Raw genomic sequence first — 17,332 nt, 5'->3', positions numbered from 1 at the left:
ACAACATACTGTGGTCTTGATGATGAATTGAACATCTAGAGGAAAATACTCACTCTTCCTTTAAACTGTTTGGGAACATGGACACACCTATTTTGCTAGGGCCGCTCCCTTTAGTGCTGCTCAACCCAGGAAATATTAGGAGTGAAGCCATAAAGTGAGCCATCTCTGAAGGATCTCTGCTGTTTCTCTGGCTTTATATCTGCACGGTGGAAGGTGTAGCTTCTGAGCTCCAGAAACGTTACTGCTTGAGAACACAAATGGAACTAGAAATTCATCAGAACTCCGCAAATGGCAAAGGTTTGTTCTGGGCTATAGCTCTGCTATGTAAATCTCTACTGATAAATTACATGGGTTTATGTAATTGCATATGTAATTACATGCACTGACAGCACATTGGTTGTTGGCTTTTAGTAGGAAAACAGTTCTGTTGGACTGAAATTTGCATGTTTCTTGGTAATTTTGTTCTTTTTCTTTACTGGTTGAGCAGTTAAACGCCTCCCAGTCTGGTGTATTTTATGAATGGTGGACTTTGTTACGTGGCTGAACAATGTGTGCATGTGTCCATGTGCTTCTCCTCTGGAGTGGATTTTTCAGTGTGAAGAGTGGAACCTGGTGGAATGAAACAGACTTGGTGAGCTCTGACCCCACGTGTGTGCTTGTGGGAAGCTCTTCGCTTCTGTTTTGCAGTTTTTCTTCCTTCTAGGTAAAGGTGATGACAGCAGGTTATTGCAGTGAAGTAGGTTTTGTATAAGGAGGTTTTAATGCTCTTTTGTAGTGGAAGGTGGCATAAAAGTTCAACGTATTGTTAATTAATGCTTTGAGTGAAAAGCTGATAACTTGATCTGTGCTATTGAGGGCAGCTTGCTTTGGAATTTATCCTGAGGAAACATTGCTGTACAATCCGTGACTTACTAAGAACACCTATGAGACTTTTTGGCTTTCCTGCAACTGTCTGTCACTCCTATTTGCTTTTGCAGAGGGCAGGCAGCAGGATGTTGAGCAGCTGTTGCTGGTAAGCTGTTTCCTTGTTAAAAGGTGCTGCAGGTAGGATGGAGCAGCTCAGACTGCTGGCATGCAGCAGCTTGCAGGGAGCAAGGAGATAAAGTATTTTGCTTCTAAACACCAAAAGGACATTGAATGCACTTTTGGTGGTAATTTGCAACCAAGAGATAAAAAAGTGAATTCTCTGCATCCAAGAGGCTGCAAATCTTAATTCATTTCGTAGTCATTTCTCTGTTTTCATACCAGTCTTAGAAAAAGGTGATGGAAGAGGCATCGTTATAAAAAGATATATTTAACTTTCTTAGTAACTTGAGTGTGGGTAGTTGCTTGCTCTGTTATGCTTGGAAAGACTCACAAACCTCCCAGGACCCCAATTGACTTCAGAGATAAAAGCTGGAAGAAGTAAAAGTCTAATTTTTTTCTTTATGTTGTCTAATCCAATACTCATTTCTTTAAAATAACATCTCACAGAGCTCTGAAAACTGCAGACTTAAAAAAAATAAAATAAAATAAATTACAAAATAAAAGATGTCCAAACTCTCTACCTGTTTATAACAACTGTTTCTAACAACAAAAGGAAATGTTTTCCGTTGCTAATTAGTCTTTGTAGGCCAAACACTTAACCTAATGTTGAGTTAGATGTAACAGTTCTATTTCTTTTGTCTCTCAATGTTTACTGAATTAGGTGTGCAAAATTGCTTTTTCCTCATTATTTCTACACAATTTTATTTCTGAATTCTATTTCAGATTGATTACAAGAATGAATCCCCACAGAAGTGCAAATTGATAGCGTTTGTTTAAAATTAGCTATTTCTGTGTTGCTGTGATGTGGAAAAGTGCCATGTCATTACGTGAGCATACTGATGAAATGAGCATCTGTCCAAGCCCAGTGGGGATTGGTTCTAGTGAGGTTAGGCTGAGTGTATCATTGTCCACTTCCTGAGCAGATCCATGGAGAACGGGGCAAGTCTTACTCATATCTCTGCCTGCTTTGGCTAGCATGGACGTCTTGTGTAAATTCAGAAATCTCTTCTCCCTGTTGAGGTCCTAGCAGATAAAGCCCTGACAACCACACTGACAATGCACAGGAGGGAAGATGGATGGATGATTTCTCCCTGCTGCTTTAAGTATTGGTGCTTTCTGTTCCCTAGCAGTAGGAGGAAGTTGAGAGTCTAGCCTACTGCAAATCTTACACAGAGAGAGAAGCTTTCTGAGATACATGTTTGTCATTCAATTGAAGACATCTTGTTTTGTTTTGCTTTATTGTTGTTGGGGTTTTTTTGTGTTTTTTTTTTTTTCTTTTTTCTTTTTTGCTGGCTTTCACATTCTACAACAGCGATCCACTGGTTCATTGCCAGGTGTCTATTTTGAGTTGGAAGGCCTGACATCGCTCTGATCATAATCCAATAAGCAGCTGGAGAACTGATTTATTTACTTATTTATTAACTACTTCATATTGGATAATTAATTAATTAATTGAATCTAAGATTTTGATTAATCCTGGGATTAACTGAAAAGGTTTGGATTCTTTGGGAAGGCTAAGTGTGTGTGTGGGAGAAATCAATAAGAGAAAACCACTCCAAAACAATAGGTTATCTTCTAGTTTGTTATTATCTTCTAGTTTATTATAGACAAAAATGAAATAACTGAAAGCTGCCAGCTAGTTTCAGTTGGAAAATATGCACAACATATGTTTATAACATAAGGTTCTCTACTGCAAAATCTTGTGCTGGTCAGCACTCTTTTAACTGATTCATCTGAAAATATTGCTCAGTGCTGCTTGAAGTGTTTGATCAATCAGTTTTCATTAGCGCAGCCTGACAGGTTGGCTGACATGCTTACTTTCTTTAGTAGATGTTCTTGTTATTTTCTTCTTTTCTCAGTTACAGAACTATTCCCATATCATACCAGAGCAAGATGCAGAGTGTAAATACCAGGAGTGATGAAGCTGAATTTGAAAAGTTTATACAGGGGAAAGGGATCTTCTGTCACTTATGCATGTCAGTGAAAAAGCTGTCTATTAAACCAGTACCACAGTAGTAATGTTGTTAATATCAACACAAATAAACTAAGCTATGTGCTAAACTAAGGGAGTGTCTGCAAAAACTAAAAGCACAAAACCCACACCAAAACAAACAGAAAACTCTGATATGTGCTAGTAATAGCTGGTTGCACTCTACATGAACTGAAGGATTGGATCTCCCTTTGTGGGGTAACTGACTAGGTGCCATGTCTACTGTACTGTACACACTAGGAAGTACAGAGAATCTGTGATGAGCAAGAATGCAGCAGTAGATTGTCTCTCGAAGATGACAAGGGGCATCTTGACTTTAAATTGAGTTTTAGTTATAGGGTTGGGTTTTTTTTCTGTTTGTTTGGTTTTGTTTGTTTGTTTTTTGATAAACCCTTTTGATGAGAGTTAACTTGCTGGAACAACTGTTTTATGTTGTTTTTTTTTTAGTGGCCTAAGACTTATATGACCTTAACTGCCAAAAAAAGCAAACAGCAAACCTCAGTAGATGGCACACAGTCAAGCAGTGGCAGGATAAGATCAAGAACTTACTGCTATAGAAATGCTGCTCTAAATCATTGTTGCAAATATAATATGGTACATATTAATCAGACAATCAGCATTGTGGTCTTTAGATTCTTTGTAGCTGTTCCAGTTAACTCATTCACCTTTCCTGTAGTTTGTAATACTACTAGTACAGTTTTCTCAATATCGTAAGACTTTGTTTCCTGTCTTTTATTTCAAAATGTTAAGCTTGCTAGATGTCCAATGCCCTGCGCTTCCATTGTGGGATCAAGGCTCTTGATTTAGTCCTATCTTTGAATAGCTCTCCCAGAGGTTGGTAGGCATGGCTGCACAGTGTTGTACGTGTCAGGGAAATGCTGTGCTGTGCTGAACAGCATTGCAGAGATCAAACAGGCTGTATCTATCTTCAAGTCAGGGGCGCATTTCTCCATTTTAATGTCCTGACAGTTTAGTATGTTTCTGGGACTGTTGCTTTTTCTGCTGGTGCCAGGTTACGAATGTAATTTCAGCAAAGATTCCTCTTAACTGTCTTGATTACAAAAATAAAGAAAGTAGACCAAGGGAGCCCGTCAGATACCCGGGAGAACCAAAACCTCAGTTTGCCAAGTACAAATAGTTATGTTTTATGTTACACATTATTTCATGTCATGAATAAGTTGAACTAAATTCCAGCTCTTTTCCCTGCGTACTTTCAGAAGTGCCCAGGCCTGGTGGCTGCTGTGAGCCCATGTGAGAAGGCAGCAGCTGATGGGGCCTCACTGTGCTTACCTGGCAGTTTATGCATTTTCGACACGGCTTGATCACTTGTGTGTGCACAGCTGATTTGTTAACCAGAAGATAGTGCTGACCATAAGAGGAAGGGTTCAGTGGTGCTGTAGGATTTATTTAATTACAAAGCAAAGATTAGTCAACACAGCATGTTTAAAGCTGCTTTTAATAGGAGTGTTGGCAGCGGATGAACTGATCTGATGTCATTTCTGGCATCCCCGAGCAGTGCCACACGTTGTTATATTGAACCTCTATTCTTAGTTTTATTTTTGATAGACACAGACAAAAACTTTGCAGCAGCTCCTGTTAGTTAACTAAATTAACCTTTGTAGCAGGAAGAGGGAATGAATCCCATTCAGTGCTTTGCTGGAGCTAGGGGAGGGCAGTATGACTGCAGAAGTTGTCTGTTTAGAGTTGTGCTGCACTCCAAATGGGGCTGTGGTGTTGGAAACCCTGGGAGTTACATGCAGCAACAGAAATACATATGTTGCTCTGAAAGTAATGCCTCCTATTTATTTGCATGGCAACTACAGCAGCTGCAGAAAGCACAATCACATTGTTTGATAGAGCAAATTCTCAGCTACCAAACACTATTTTACTGTTTGTCAACACAGTCACCTATGCATGTTTACCAGTATCTATGCATGTCTACCAGTGATGAACAAGAGCCTGTGTGCCATGCTCGTTAAAATCTGCACCAGTGGAGGTGACCCACTGTCACTGTCACCACTGCTGAAACGCACCATCCACCACCTCAGTGTGCTCACATCCGCTGTTTGGTATCCATGAGCAAGCATCAGTGGCTGTCAGTGGGTGCCATTTTTTCCACATGGAGGAACTGAGTGTCACACCTTTGCTTCATGTACACTTCAGTGTCAGACATCATTCTGCCAGGCTGCCCCTCTGCTGCCGTCTGTCACAAGGCAACGAAATGTAACAGGATATTGGTGGGAAGGTTCAACCTCTGCTGCCATACCATCAACATCTGCCTCTGATGTCATGGACCAACATCATAACATAGGAGGCATTACCTTAGGAGCATCCCCTCGTGCTTAAAGCTGTTTGTGATGATGTGCTGGCTCTGTACCTGCAGTAGGAGGTCTGTGGCTTGGAGAGAATGGGAAATTTCCAGCAAAGATGTTCAGGAAGTTCTGTGGTGATTTTTTTTTCTTCTATTTTTCTATTTTTTTCTGTTTTTTTTTCCTAATTCAGGTTCTGTGTTCAATGTTTGAATAAGTGCATATTTCTGTAACCACATGACTAGTAAGAAGAGAGAGTATAATGATACCCAGTTTATTTTAGAACATGACGTGAAGAGTGCTGGTTTCTTTGATGTCATGCCTATGGCACATCACACTTCAAACAGATACAGGAAACAAATACAAGGATTGAAAGAAGGCCAGGGTTACAGCTTTGATCTCTTTCCTTCCCAACCTATTTCTCTGTCAGTTACTATGAAATCTGCATTGTGGAGAGAGCATTACAGAGTTTCTCTTCTCAGCTGGAAGAAAAATGTCAAAGTGCAAATAAGGTAAAGGAAAGAGTCTGGTTAAAGGAGTTATGTTTGTCTTCAATCCCTTCCCTCAATTGATTTCTTATTGTCTGAAAAAGCAAAATGAATATAAAATACAATGCTGTGCTATGTCAATGAACCATTTCTAACTCTTGGGACCTTTAGCTAATACAGTGAAGTTTCAAATCTTTAATTTATTTTCATTGTTTCTTTTAAGTGGTTTTTTACAGGCTGAAGCATTGCATAGCAATGACCACAAATAATCAGAAAATAATTAAATATTTTGATTTTTTTTTTTTTTTTCCCACTGCACTTATTTGCATCTCAGAAATCAGCCTGAATAAAAATACCTAAACACTATTGAGGTCTAAAAAAAAAAAAAAACCAACAGAAAAAAACCCAACACAAAACAAGTAGCTTCCTACTGAAAATCTGAAGGCATGCCAGCTTCTGCCTGGATCCTCTCTGTTAATTATTCCCTAGAGTGGTTTAGGCAGCGTCTCTTGAACTTCAAGCATACTGCATGGCCGCAGGAAAGTCAGGGGATTATTTATAAGGCTGGAGGTACGTGAGTGCTTGAATAGTGCTGCTGAGTCACTTGCTCAATTTACAGAGTCTTAGGGGTGCCGCAGTTTTAATATTTGTATTTCATATGGCTCTGGCCACATCCTGCCTGCAAAATGATGTCAGTTGTCAGCAATTACAGCTGTTGTTTTTCTACCTCTATGTAAAAAGGATAACTTCTGCTGTAAGAATGTACGTTGCAGTGTTCTTGATGTTATGGATCAATAAAATTGTCTTTAATTGTTCTGCCAGAAAATAAGATGCTGAGCCGCCTTATCTTACAAAAATGCAATAGGCTGATACATTAATGCACACGCTGATGTTTTATGTCTGAAAACAGTCAAAGATGGAGATTTTTTTTTCCATGACTAGTTGAAATAAACATTTGAATTGATAAAGAAAGGCAAATAGCCTTGGTTAAATTGTGCCTTTTGTCTTAATCCAATTGTCTGCTCTCTTCCAGTCCCAGCAAGCACAGTACCAGTGACTTTGCTCGTTTTGAGCAGAATGACTTAACTAAAAATGGAATTCTCAGATCAGAGAAAATGTACAGAAATATTATGTTTGCCTTATCTGGTAAGAGAATTCTCCAGGGAAATGAGCGCTTCTGGTGTTAAATAATGGCTGCAATCTATTGAAAAATCATTAAGAAATGTAGTAATTAAATTGGAAGCTAATTAAGTTCAAGGAAAGCACTCAGCTATGAGCACTCAGCTATGCTTTGTGTGACCTCCTTTTTTAATGCTGTCCAGATACTTCCTAACATTTTTATTATCTGTGCTACTTGTGTAATTTCCACTGTCTGAATGCTGCAATCTTTACCGTACCCACTGCTGCAGGTGCCTGTAGGGACAGGGAGCAACACAGGGAGCAACGCAGGGAGCAGTGGTGGCAGGCTGTGGGTCGGGCATAAGGATGAGCAGGAGGGCTGTGGGAGAGCAGGGCCTGCGTGCTTCTCATGTTCCAGGCTGGCATCTAACTTGTCAGTCTGACTTTCTTCCTATCAGTCAAACTGATTATTAATAATTTGAATAACTGTTTGAGGAAGAAGATAGCTGTGATGGCATTAAATGCTACAGACAGATTTCAGGGGCCAATACTTACCTTAATGTAACACCTTACCTATTGTCTTTAGTCAACAACAAAAGAAATAAACCAGTATTGCAGGTGCAGTGTGACCGAAATAGCACTTCATTTCTGAGTGGTGGACAGGACAGTGTGCACTTGGAGCCTCAGAGGAAAATGCCTCTTTGCTTCCTTTGTCAGACCAGTTCCAGTTTTGAATATATGAACTCTCAGCGTTCTGCCTCCAGACACTGCCTGTTTCTGTATCGCAGGTTGAGGGTTTAGTTGCACGCCTCTGCTGCATATTTCAGCCTGTTAGGAGAAACAGTTTTTATAATGAAAGTCAGTAGATGCAAGTTTTCTGCAGAAGATTGACAACTTTCTGCTATTCAATCCTTTTTGATCCTTTGAGTGCGTTTTTAAAGGGTTTCAGTTGGTGAGTTTATGAACTACAGGAAAGTTATTTTTTCTTTACTCAGAATCACAGAATTGTAGGGGTTGGAAGGGACCTCCAGAGATCATCGAGTCCAACCCCCCTGCCAAAGCAGGTTCCCTACACCAGGTTGAATTTGAATTCAGAATTGCAGAGTAAAACAGAGTACATCAGTTTCACAGATGATTTCTTAAAACAAATAATTTACTTGCAGTATTCTTAGTGAAGGTGGCTTGTCCAATATAGAAACTGAGTGGTTATGAAATTGATTTGAACCATTCTTTCATTTCCCGTGGATGTGTACCTTTTATTTGGGATTTTTAAGGCTTTCAAAGCTAATAGACAGTGCTTTGCTAACTGTCAATATTTTGCCCCTAATGTCATGTAAATATTTCATTTGATGATTGATTTTTCTTTTTTTTGTATACTGTTTCAGTGCTGATAATTGCACATGGTGGGCTTGTCCAAGAAAGAGCTTGATTAGATTTAATCTCAAGAGCATTGTTTTTATATTTTTGTATGCGTTATCTTAACATGCATTGCTTCACTGAAGGATAAACCTGGGGGTCGCTGGGGCTTAGGGAAGTGAGTCAGATTCAGTTTTGGAATGTACAGCAAAGGGAAAAGCTTTCTCAAGAGCCGGTTACACTGTCTGTCCAGCTTTACAATGCACTGCAAAGCTTGTCTTTTGTTATTTAAGGCTCATGTGCCATGAAAGCTATCATACATGGTTGATAACAGGAAGCTGAGCACAATGCTTTAATCCAGCTGAAAGATTTTGCAAATGTCATCAGTTGGGAAAGGAAATGGTCACCATGTGGTCTTAGTTAAGCCCGAGATAGAACTGTGTTTTCTTTTTTATTTTTTTTGTCTTGCTTGTGTATTGTACAGAAGATACAGAACACAAAGCAGTATTTTGCAATGAATACCAAAAATAAATCAATAAATAATATTTGCTTTCTTATTTCTGATTGAGATTAACAGAATAGCTTGTGTGTGCAGATATTGCTGTTTCTGCATAGTAATCCAGTTTGCTTTGCACCACCTTGGAGATCTTTAGATGGACTTTCAAAAACTTAAAGTTTGATGTAGTGAAAGATGATGAAAGCACAGCTTCCTCATCTTCAGTATTCAGACTTGCTTCCATCCTTTGGTATAGACATTGGTATAGACATTCGCAGATTTCATAGTTGTTCTTCAGCACTGCATTATGTGCACAACAGGTACTGCACAAACAGGTGTTTTGGGTAGAACTGGCTTATTTATTAATTAAATGTCAGTTATAATAACAGCAAAGAGGAAATCTTGACTTAGCAGCTCGATTAGAGGGCTATATGGAAGGCTAGTGCTCAGTTGGGTTGATCAACTAACACAATCACTTTACCTTTGATCTCACTTTAGCCCTTTTCAGTTAGCCTCTCTATTCTATTATTGCCACTGTAGAGCTATTCTGTGTGTTTTTGGTGTTAATTTTGTCATAGATGATCTTACCTAAGTCATGTGTAGCCTGTTGGTTGAAACTAATGAACTATAGACCTATGGATGTAAAATTCATATATGGATCCTTCATAGCTGGTAGCTATGAAAAATAGCAACACCTCTGAGTTGTTTCTTAGGAATATTTATGCTTTGTTATGGCAATAGTTGAAGTAATATTAAACACGAATGACTAGGCTTTTGATCTGTTACTAAATTGACATCCAGATACACTTGCAAAAGAGGGAGAAGGACATGAGCTCTACCACTGCAGTAGGCCCAGAGGACTGCTGGGTCAGTTCTCATTTGTTTTATTCCCATCTTTTGACCATTTGTTTTATTGTTGAGGTATAACCACTTCCCCACGCTTTCCAGTGGAAAGAAGTGAGTTCTCAGTGTGTTTTTTACCAATGTACGTAGTTATTTGCTTGTTGGGTTTCTCATTGCCTGCTCATGTTAGGCAGGTGAAGATAGCAGTGTGGTTCGATTGGCTTTGTGCTCCAACGAGGGAGCTGGTGAAATACGCTGTTGTTTGTGGCTGTGGTGCCTCATTTCTTCTGAAATGCTCTGTGCTAGGAAGTGATAGGAAGTGGTATTTATGTGTGTGCTCTTTTATTGCTTTTCATCCCCAGCACCGTGGGGGGTGCACGGTAACTTATGAGGGACAGAAAGTGCTCTGCCAACAGTGGACTTGTCTGCTGCTGGAGGGTGTTATCACCTTTCAGTAATGGTGGTCATTCTATTTTTGTGTTTGAGCTGGATGGGTATTTTAAATATCTCACTGACCTGAACACAATCCCAATAATATTTCACATTATGCAGGAAGAGCATGGATTTTATTGCATTTTGAAAATAATAGCCGTAAACTATTGAAATCTAATAACCTGAGATACCTTTTTAAGGACAAAAACATGATTACTTCAGAAGCCACAAAATAGCTTTGCACTGCCGGTTCTCAGAGCTCAGCAAATTCTATATGGTGTCTGAATTATTAATGGAGATAAACTGGAAGAGAAAGCTCTGTAGCCTTATCAGTCCCACGCAAGCAGTAGTTGGTTGGTTCTGCAGAGAAAGGCAGCTCCTTCTTAAGCAATGAGTGAACAGGTGCTTGGGGAGAAACCCTACGGTGAGAATGGCTTGTGTCAGTACGCACAGAAGATGACTGCCTGTTTTGGACACTTAGGTAAACTGAATAAGATGTGCATGTGGATTTTGGGGTGTGCATTATGCCAAGGAACTCTTCTGTCAAGTTTATAGTGAGTAGCTGAGTGTCTGTCACCCTGCAGTTTTCAGCAGGTAAATTGTTTGTGCCAAAGGTGGAAAAACAAGCTGCATGCATGGCGTCTTTTTGCAAGAAGTAGAAGCTTTGGTTTCCTTTTTGTGTGAAGAGTCGGTCTTCTGTTTATCTCTTGCTGTTTTCTCCCTCTGTAAGTAGTGTGTTATCCTCTGAAGTGGCACGAGGAAAAAAAAAAAGGAAAATTTCTTTTTATTTTTCCTTGTTTTCTGTTTTTATTATTTATGTATTTTTTTCCTTTGGAGGTAGGTTTTGCTGAACTGGGATGATTGACTGGTTTATTTTTGTTTGTTTTTTGGTACAAGAATGAAATCACACTGAAATCTATCAGCAGGAAGTTTAATTGTGATGACAAAAACTATTAAAGACTGCACATTTCTGTCTTCTACTGAGTCAAATGACTGGTTTAACTCTGATTGTTGCTCGGATGGGAGGGCTATCTTCTCTTCAGCTATTTTAGCCCTCAGTCTCCAAATTTTGCTGCTATTCAGCAGAATTCTATAGCAGGTGCTTGCTATTTGTTATGCAATTTACTTATTGATTGCAGTCAAAGTTTGCTGTTACCTCTGTTCTAGTAGCATTAGTAGAGTGGTCTAATCCTAGTTGTGTATTTTTGCCACAGGGCAGCCTGTTGTTTTGGCAAAGGGAGGCAGGGTTGAACAGGAAATGGTCTAGAGATGGAAGGAAGCATTTATAATTAAAATATTTATAAAACTAGTAATGAGATCAAATATTTACAGTAACTAATTTGCCTAATTTCTGTCTCATATCCAGTCCCTTGAGAAATGTCAGTCTGAAAAGTAATGGCATATGTAGCTGTGCTCTGTGAGCCCCAGCACTGAGCGTTCAGAGGAGGCATGGCAGTCATTTTAAAATAGTATTTTAATATTTGGCAGATGCTGAGGAAATTTCCTCAGTGCTACTTCTGGGTTGGGCACCCAGGGGCTCCTGAGAATGTGTTGCAAGAAACATGAGGACTAAGTTGCGTCCTTATGCTTCTCTTTCCCTTCAGCAAGGGCATTAGAAATCAATCTCTTCCATTTAATCTTCGGGTCTTAACGTAAGTGGTAGAAGCTTGCCACTGTCTTTTTGATTCCGGCCGAAGCCAAATCCTCATGCATGAGGTTGTCTCAGACACTGACAGCAATAGTCAGCCAGGAAGGGGAGATCAGTAGAGCAGCCTCTGAGAAAGGTGACCTTATTTCCAATAATTATTATGCTGAATGTTTCTATGGTGACATGCTTGCCTAAACTGAAGTATACCCATGGTCCCCCCATAACCCTGTGAGTTTTTATGCTGGAGAGAGGCCAGGTTGTGGTTCAGTGTTATCCAGGAGGGTAAACATACAGAAACATATCTCCATGCGTGGTTAAAAGCACCACTGGAGGCTTCATATGCCTTTCATGGGGTATGACTGTGGGAAAGGAGTGCAGTTTCTTCTGCTGAGCACCACACAACAGATCATACTGGTTTGGTACGTTTTGCATTAGTGGGCACGACTGTCTAGGTATGCATTGCTGAAATGCAATCAACATGGCTAGAGCAGAGCTGGCAGTCACTCAGGTCTGTGCAGTCCATGAAGAACAGGCTTTTCTGCTGCATTTTAGGTAAACAAACTGTCATAACTGTTGCTGGAGTTGATGAAGTTACTGCAGAGCTCACCTGCCAGCCTTCTGAGGATTCAGGTGCCAGCAGAGTTGCATCAGGCAGTGCTCTTGCTTCACCTACCTACCTAGGGCAAAGTCTTCCTTGAAGTGTTGGTGAGGTTGGGTAATTGGCATTGCTTCTGTCAGATGTCTGTAGCCCGTCGACATCTTTGCCAGCACTCCTTTGCTACACTGAGACACGCATGCGCTCTCCTGTGAGTCAGCCCCCTGCTTTAAGCACAAAGTGGTGATCTGCCTTCAGCTGAAGTAGCAGAAGCTCTTGTTACTTTGGGAGATCGGCCTGTGCCACTGAACAGCTATGGTGTACAGGTCCATAAGTTGAGAAGTCTGGGACAGACTGAAGAACAGCCAAACAACTTCATTTCTTAGGGGAAATACTTGAAAACACAGTGTTTGCAGAGATCTGTTCTGATGGACGGTCCTGTCAGATGGATCTCTATCTGCTGCATTTGTTGAGCCAGCTCCTCCCCAAATATGCTTTAGCAATGTACTTTGGCGTCACTCCATTAAGATGAGTGCAGTGTGTTGATGTGCACTGGCTTTGTCCTACTGCAGCTGGTATTGGTTATGTAGGCCAGGGGAATGGCTGTGTTCCAAAGGGAACTGTGATTTTGGGTTTCTTGATATAACAGAAGAGTCTTGGTACTTATATAATGAAAAGCAAGTCACCTCACGGGAAAGGAGAAACGATGTGATAGTAGGTGATGAAAGGCTGAGTTTGTGAAGTGGTCTGTTCTTTTTAAAACAGTAAACAAAGCAGTCTTCTCTTCAAAGCCTGTTCCCATCAGTACATAGTGCTTAAACTCTATCTGGGTCTGGGAAGAAGAGTTTTTTTCACCTTCAGATGTAGCAAAAGCCTTCCAGGCAGCAGTGCAATTACTGTACCAAGCCATTTTGCAGCTGTACCCAACTTCTGTTTCTTAAGGGGAATTGGCAGCCTGGGCTGACGGTTGTCTCAAGGAATGCAGCAGAATTAGGAATCTGAGGATGGCCCTGAGCAAGGACTTGTCTGGGGGCCACCTGTAACTCCCTATTCCACATGATGAATGTGGTTTACTTTTTCATTCCCTTTTGTCTTTTACTTAGGAATTTCCTGTGACTTTCCAGTGCCCAGTTGATGATTAACTCTGCCTTTACCCAGGGAGAAATATTCATTAGATGATTAGATTAGCAAGCCACTAGAATTGGATTAAGATAATTACTTCTTGTAAGTGAAGCAGGAAGAGTTGGCATAGTGTCTGCAGAGCTTCTCCTGTCAGCTATACAGGAAAGTGGAAGGGAAAAGAGCTGGTGAGCCAGTCGTGAGTAGTTAGGGGGAAGCTTAAGTGCTTTTGTGTGTAATAGTCAGTGAAAGCTGCGGGCAGGATTTCTCCAAGGAAATCTGCTTATGAAGTGAAGTCAGCCAGCCTTTATACATTCCATCAGAGACAAGCATGCTCTACCTTTACTGTAACCTTTTGTCCGTAGCACACGTGAAGTCCTGGCATCAAAATGGGGGCATGGTAGATTAAAGGCACAGATGTGCATTTGTAGCTTATGATGATGATTCCTTCCTAATAAGGTTTTTATCAGAGCGAGAGTTTTTTGGTTTGTTTGTTTTTCAACTAATCCTCTTACGTACCTCAGATAAATTCTTTTTCTTGTCCTGAATATTAATCTGATTGTCAAATACTCTTTATGGTTTTGCTTCAGAATTTGCATTCCCAGGGATGAGTAGCAACTGATTACAATAGTTTTAGATGGCAGTCACCTGATCAAGCATACTGTCATAATCTCTTGAAGATAATCACTAAAAATATATCTTCCTTAATCCCCTTTGCTGGATAAGAGGAAAAGAGAAGGATTGATAAGGACAGTGTGCTGCAGTAGAAGGCTGATTGTGCACTACAGGTTGCTTCCGTAACTTCTTCCCGATAGAAATGCCGTTTTTCCCCATCCTAAACAGCTTTGGGAAGCTGTGTGGATCAAGTAAAAGTAAAGAATTGGTGCTGGAAAAAGTGAAATACAGAAATTCAGTCAAAAGGATGTCAATTATTGAGGATGGGGATATTGCAGAGGTCCTGTATCTCATTCCGAAGCAGAGCTTACTGAAGCAGCTGCCCTACTTGAATCCAGATGACTACTACTTGTGTGAGCAGTTATTTGGTGGTCCTGAGGATCTGGGTAAGTGAAGATTGACATCAGAGCATGATTTTTGTTCAGTATGCAGATTTAATTGCTTTACAGCTAGCTTCTTTCTTTTGTGTAGCAGCAAGATGCTTTGTGACAGCAAGTGTGCAGAAATATTTGTAGTTACCAACAGAAGAGAATAAGAATTTATTTATTTATTTATTAATTTATAGAAGTTGACTCTGAGTAGTAAAAAAAAAATGGATACAGGTTCATCTCTATGTGACCGTCTGAGGAAGAAGGAGGCATTGATCTGCTGAAGTACTCAAGCTAGAAGTGCACCTTTTGAAAGCACAGCAACATTTGGTGGTGTGTTCCAGACCTTTCCTAAGGGTTTTATGAAACTCTATTCCTTTTTGTTTTGAACCTATTGCCAAGTAGTTTCAATCAAAGCTGCCTAATTTCTGAATTGGAAGAGAAGCTTAAAGGTCTTTCTCTGTTCATCGTATTCCTTGTAAATTTAAAAATATAAATATGACATATATATAAATGTCATATATCTGTGAACCTGAAAAAGCAGGTGTCATTTAGCCTTGCCACCTCCAGTGTTTCACACTGGCATTCTGGAGAAAACTTCTACAGACACTTGAGGAGTTTTTGTAAAGCTTTGTGAATTTAACATAGAAAATTGACTGAGCAGTGACTGTCAGCCCACATGGGACTCTGAAGAGATGCTCTGTGTTTGTAGCCACCTTTTCTGCAATTTTCTTCTATTTTGTATGGGATGTAAATCTCACTAGAAATATACAGTTGTGCAATTCTTCACAAATCTATCAGCTTTCGGAAGGATAGTGAGGCAGGTTCTGTTAGCGGTTTGCCATCATCCTGCACTTTGAGTGCTACTCTTCAATAGGATGGATGTTATGGTTCTGGTTTCCAGTGGTGTGGAATAGCTGAGAAGTTGCAAGGTATCTGTTGCCTCAGCTTTGCTTAAGTTGCAGTGTAAGTGGAGTCAATCAGCTGCTTAAAACAGAAGTAGTGAAATGCTTACTGAAAAGGTCCTGGATGTAAAAGCTGTATTGTGACTTTAAGATAGAAAATGCCTGAGGCCATTTCTTAGGCCATGTGACTGCTTGAGGATTAGGGTGCTTCAAGTACCAGAAGATTTAGCAGCTTATATATGTTCCTGACAGACAGCTTGCTGTCTGTATTTGGCTTTACAAACAGCGATTAGAAGTCACCCCATCCAAGTCATTTGGGACTCAACCAGTATTTTGCTTGCTCCTAAAAAGTAGAATTATAACCACCAGGAAAGGCCCGTTTCTTAGGGTTTTGGAAGGTCAGGAATCTTCTCACAAGTGCAGAGCTGTTTAGTATTCAGGAATTGAGTCTTTGGAGTCTCAGGGATTTAACCTGTGATATGCTGTGATATGCTCGTCACTCAGCATGACGCTGGTGATTTCATAAGAGGAAGGCTAGAGCATCATGTAAGTTCAGCAGCGGCGTGATGTAGACAGTTAGGAGTAGTTAAGAGTCGAAAGAGATTTCAAATCACTGTAAGGTAAATGCAAAATGGGAGTCCTGGGTTTCATTTGGCCAGCAAAATTTGCTGAGCAGCCTTTGCTCCTGAATCCGGGAGAGATGGAGAGGGGCTGCTTCCCAGAGGGAACTGCCAGCATGGTTGTTTTCTGCAGCCAGACCTGTGTTAACCTAGGAGACCTACTTAAGCATGTGGCTGGGAGTCTCTGGAAGCAGGACTGCCATACGAAGACCATGGAAAAACATCTGCAATTTGAGATGAGCAAAGTTGAAAGCTGGTTGCAAAATAACTGGGGAATTTCAAAGAGAAAGTTGACTTGGAATGTGTGATATTGCTTCTTGTCTGAGACGCTGTCTTCTGTCATTGTACTTGACTCCATGTACAGCCTTTGTCTTTTCCTCCAGCCTGAATTCTGTTTGATTCAGCAGTGGCATACACCTGAGGGAAAGGAGATACGTGTCATATTATCTAACCGACCTCCTGCATGAGTTTAGTAACTGCTTATATAACAGTCTTAATTTATAGCAGTGCTTGTGAGAGTGGCTGCTTGTGTTGGATCAGTTGAGTGTAAAAGAAGACAGAAGGAAGTTGAGAGAATGAGGAGATGGGGCAGTTCAGAGTATGTGAAAGCAGAAAAGTGGTGAGCCAGGGTTCAGATTAGACCATTGCAGGAACATTTATAACGCACAGAGACCTTGTGAGAAATGGGGGCTCGTGGAAGGCGTCTGTGTGTAATGTGTGTATCTTTGCAGGGACAGGAATCCACATGGTTAAGTGAGGAATCACAAGGAGGTATGGTGTTCTTGAGAGGATTTGGCTGTACAGACCTAATATAGAAGGTCCAATTATAAAATACTAGCTGCAGCATAAGCATTTGAATGAATCCACTCTAAGATCCAACACGTCATCTTGCTTGCATCAGTAGGATTTTCTTGGGGTGTTATATGAGAAAACTGGAATACAACACCGATGCTGTTGGTCCCCAGAGAAACAGGGGTTGTTTTGAGCCACATGGCCATTTTCCATGCTTAGTACCAAGATCTCCCTGAAGTCTCTTTGTTACCAGTCCCTGTTTTTATCTGGAGGGATAGAAGGAAGGTGCAAATTGAAAAATGAATTAATATTTTAATCTTTATCCTACCTGCTAGTGGTGTTCCTAGGAGCTCCCTGCAGCGTATGTATTTGATATGACCTGTGGCCATAGGGTTTTAATGGTGCTGTATGAGTCTGTAAAGTGTCCAGAGCTAGGCAGTGTTGAGTGTGGCAAGTGGTGATGTGAGAGAGAAAAGCCCACGTTCTGTTGGCATCATAGCAGCTGGCACTCTTTCTTTAGATGCTGGCACATGCTGTGCAGGCTTCTTGTG

General features: G+C 40.5%; 1 protein-coding gene across 7 annotated transcripts in view; it reads left to right on the top strand.

The window, feature by feature from the left end:
- The window catches only part of ABLIM1 (actin binding LIM protein 1), a 174,656-nt gene that overhangs the window by 44,077 nt on the left and 113,247 nt on the right, over nt 1-17,332 (top strand). For 3 of the 7 annotated variants that reach the window (XM_048947028.1, XM_048947027.1, XM_048947024.1), the window contains exon 1: nt 166-297. The exons of 1 other annotated variant lie outside the window; for it this stretch is intronic. In XM_048947028.1, coding sequence (XP_048802985.1) covers nt 258-297 — 40 coding nt within the window. In that variant the 5' untranslated portion in view covers nt 166-257. Of the gene's footprint in view, nt 1-164; nt 298-17,332 lie in introns of those variants that run through there. 3 more of the 7 variants (XM_048947029.1, XM_048947023.1, XM_048947030.1) reach the window with 2 other exon arrangements.

Source organism: Lagopus muta, chromosome 5 (assembly GCF_023343835.1).
Source record: "Lagopus muta isolate bLagMut1 chromosome 5, bLagMut1 primary, whole genome shotgun sequence".
Classification (NCBI taxonomy): Eukaryota; Metazoa; Chordata; class Aves; order Galliformes; family Phasianidae; genus Lagopus; species Lagopus muta.
Note: the sequence above shows the minus strand (reverse complement) of the source record. Positions and strands in the feature narration are given on the sequence as shown.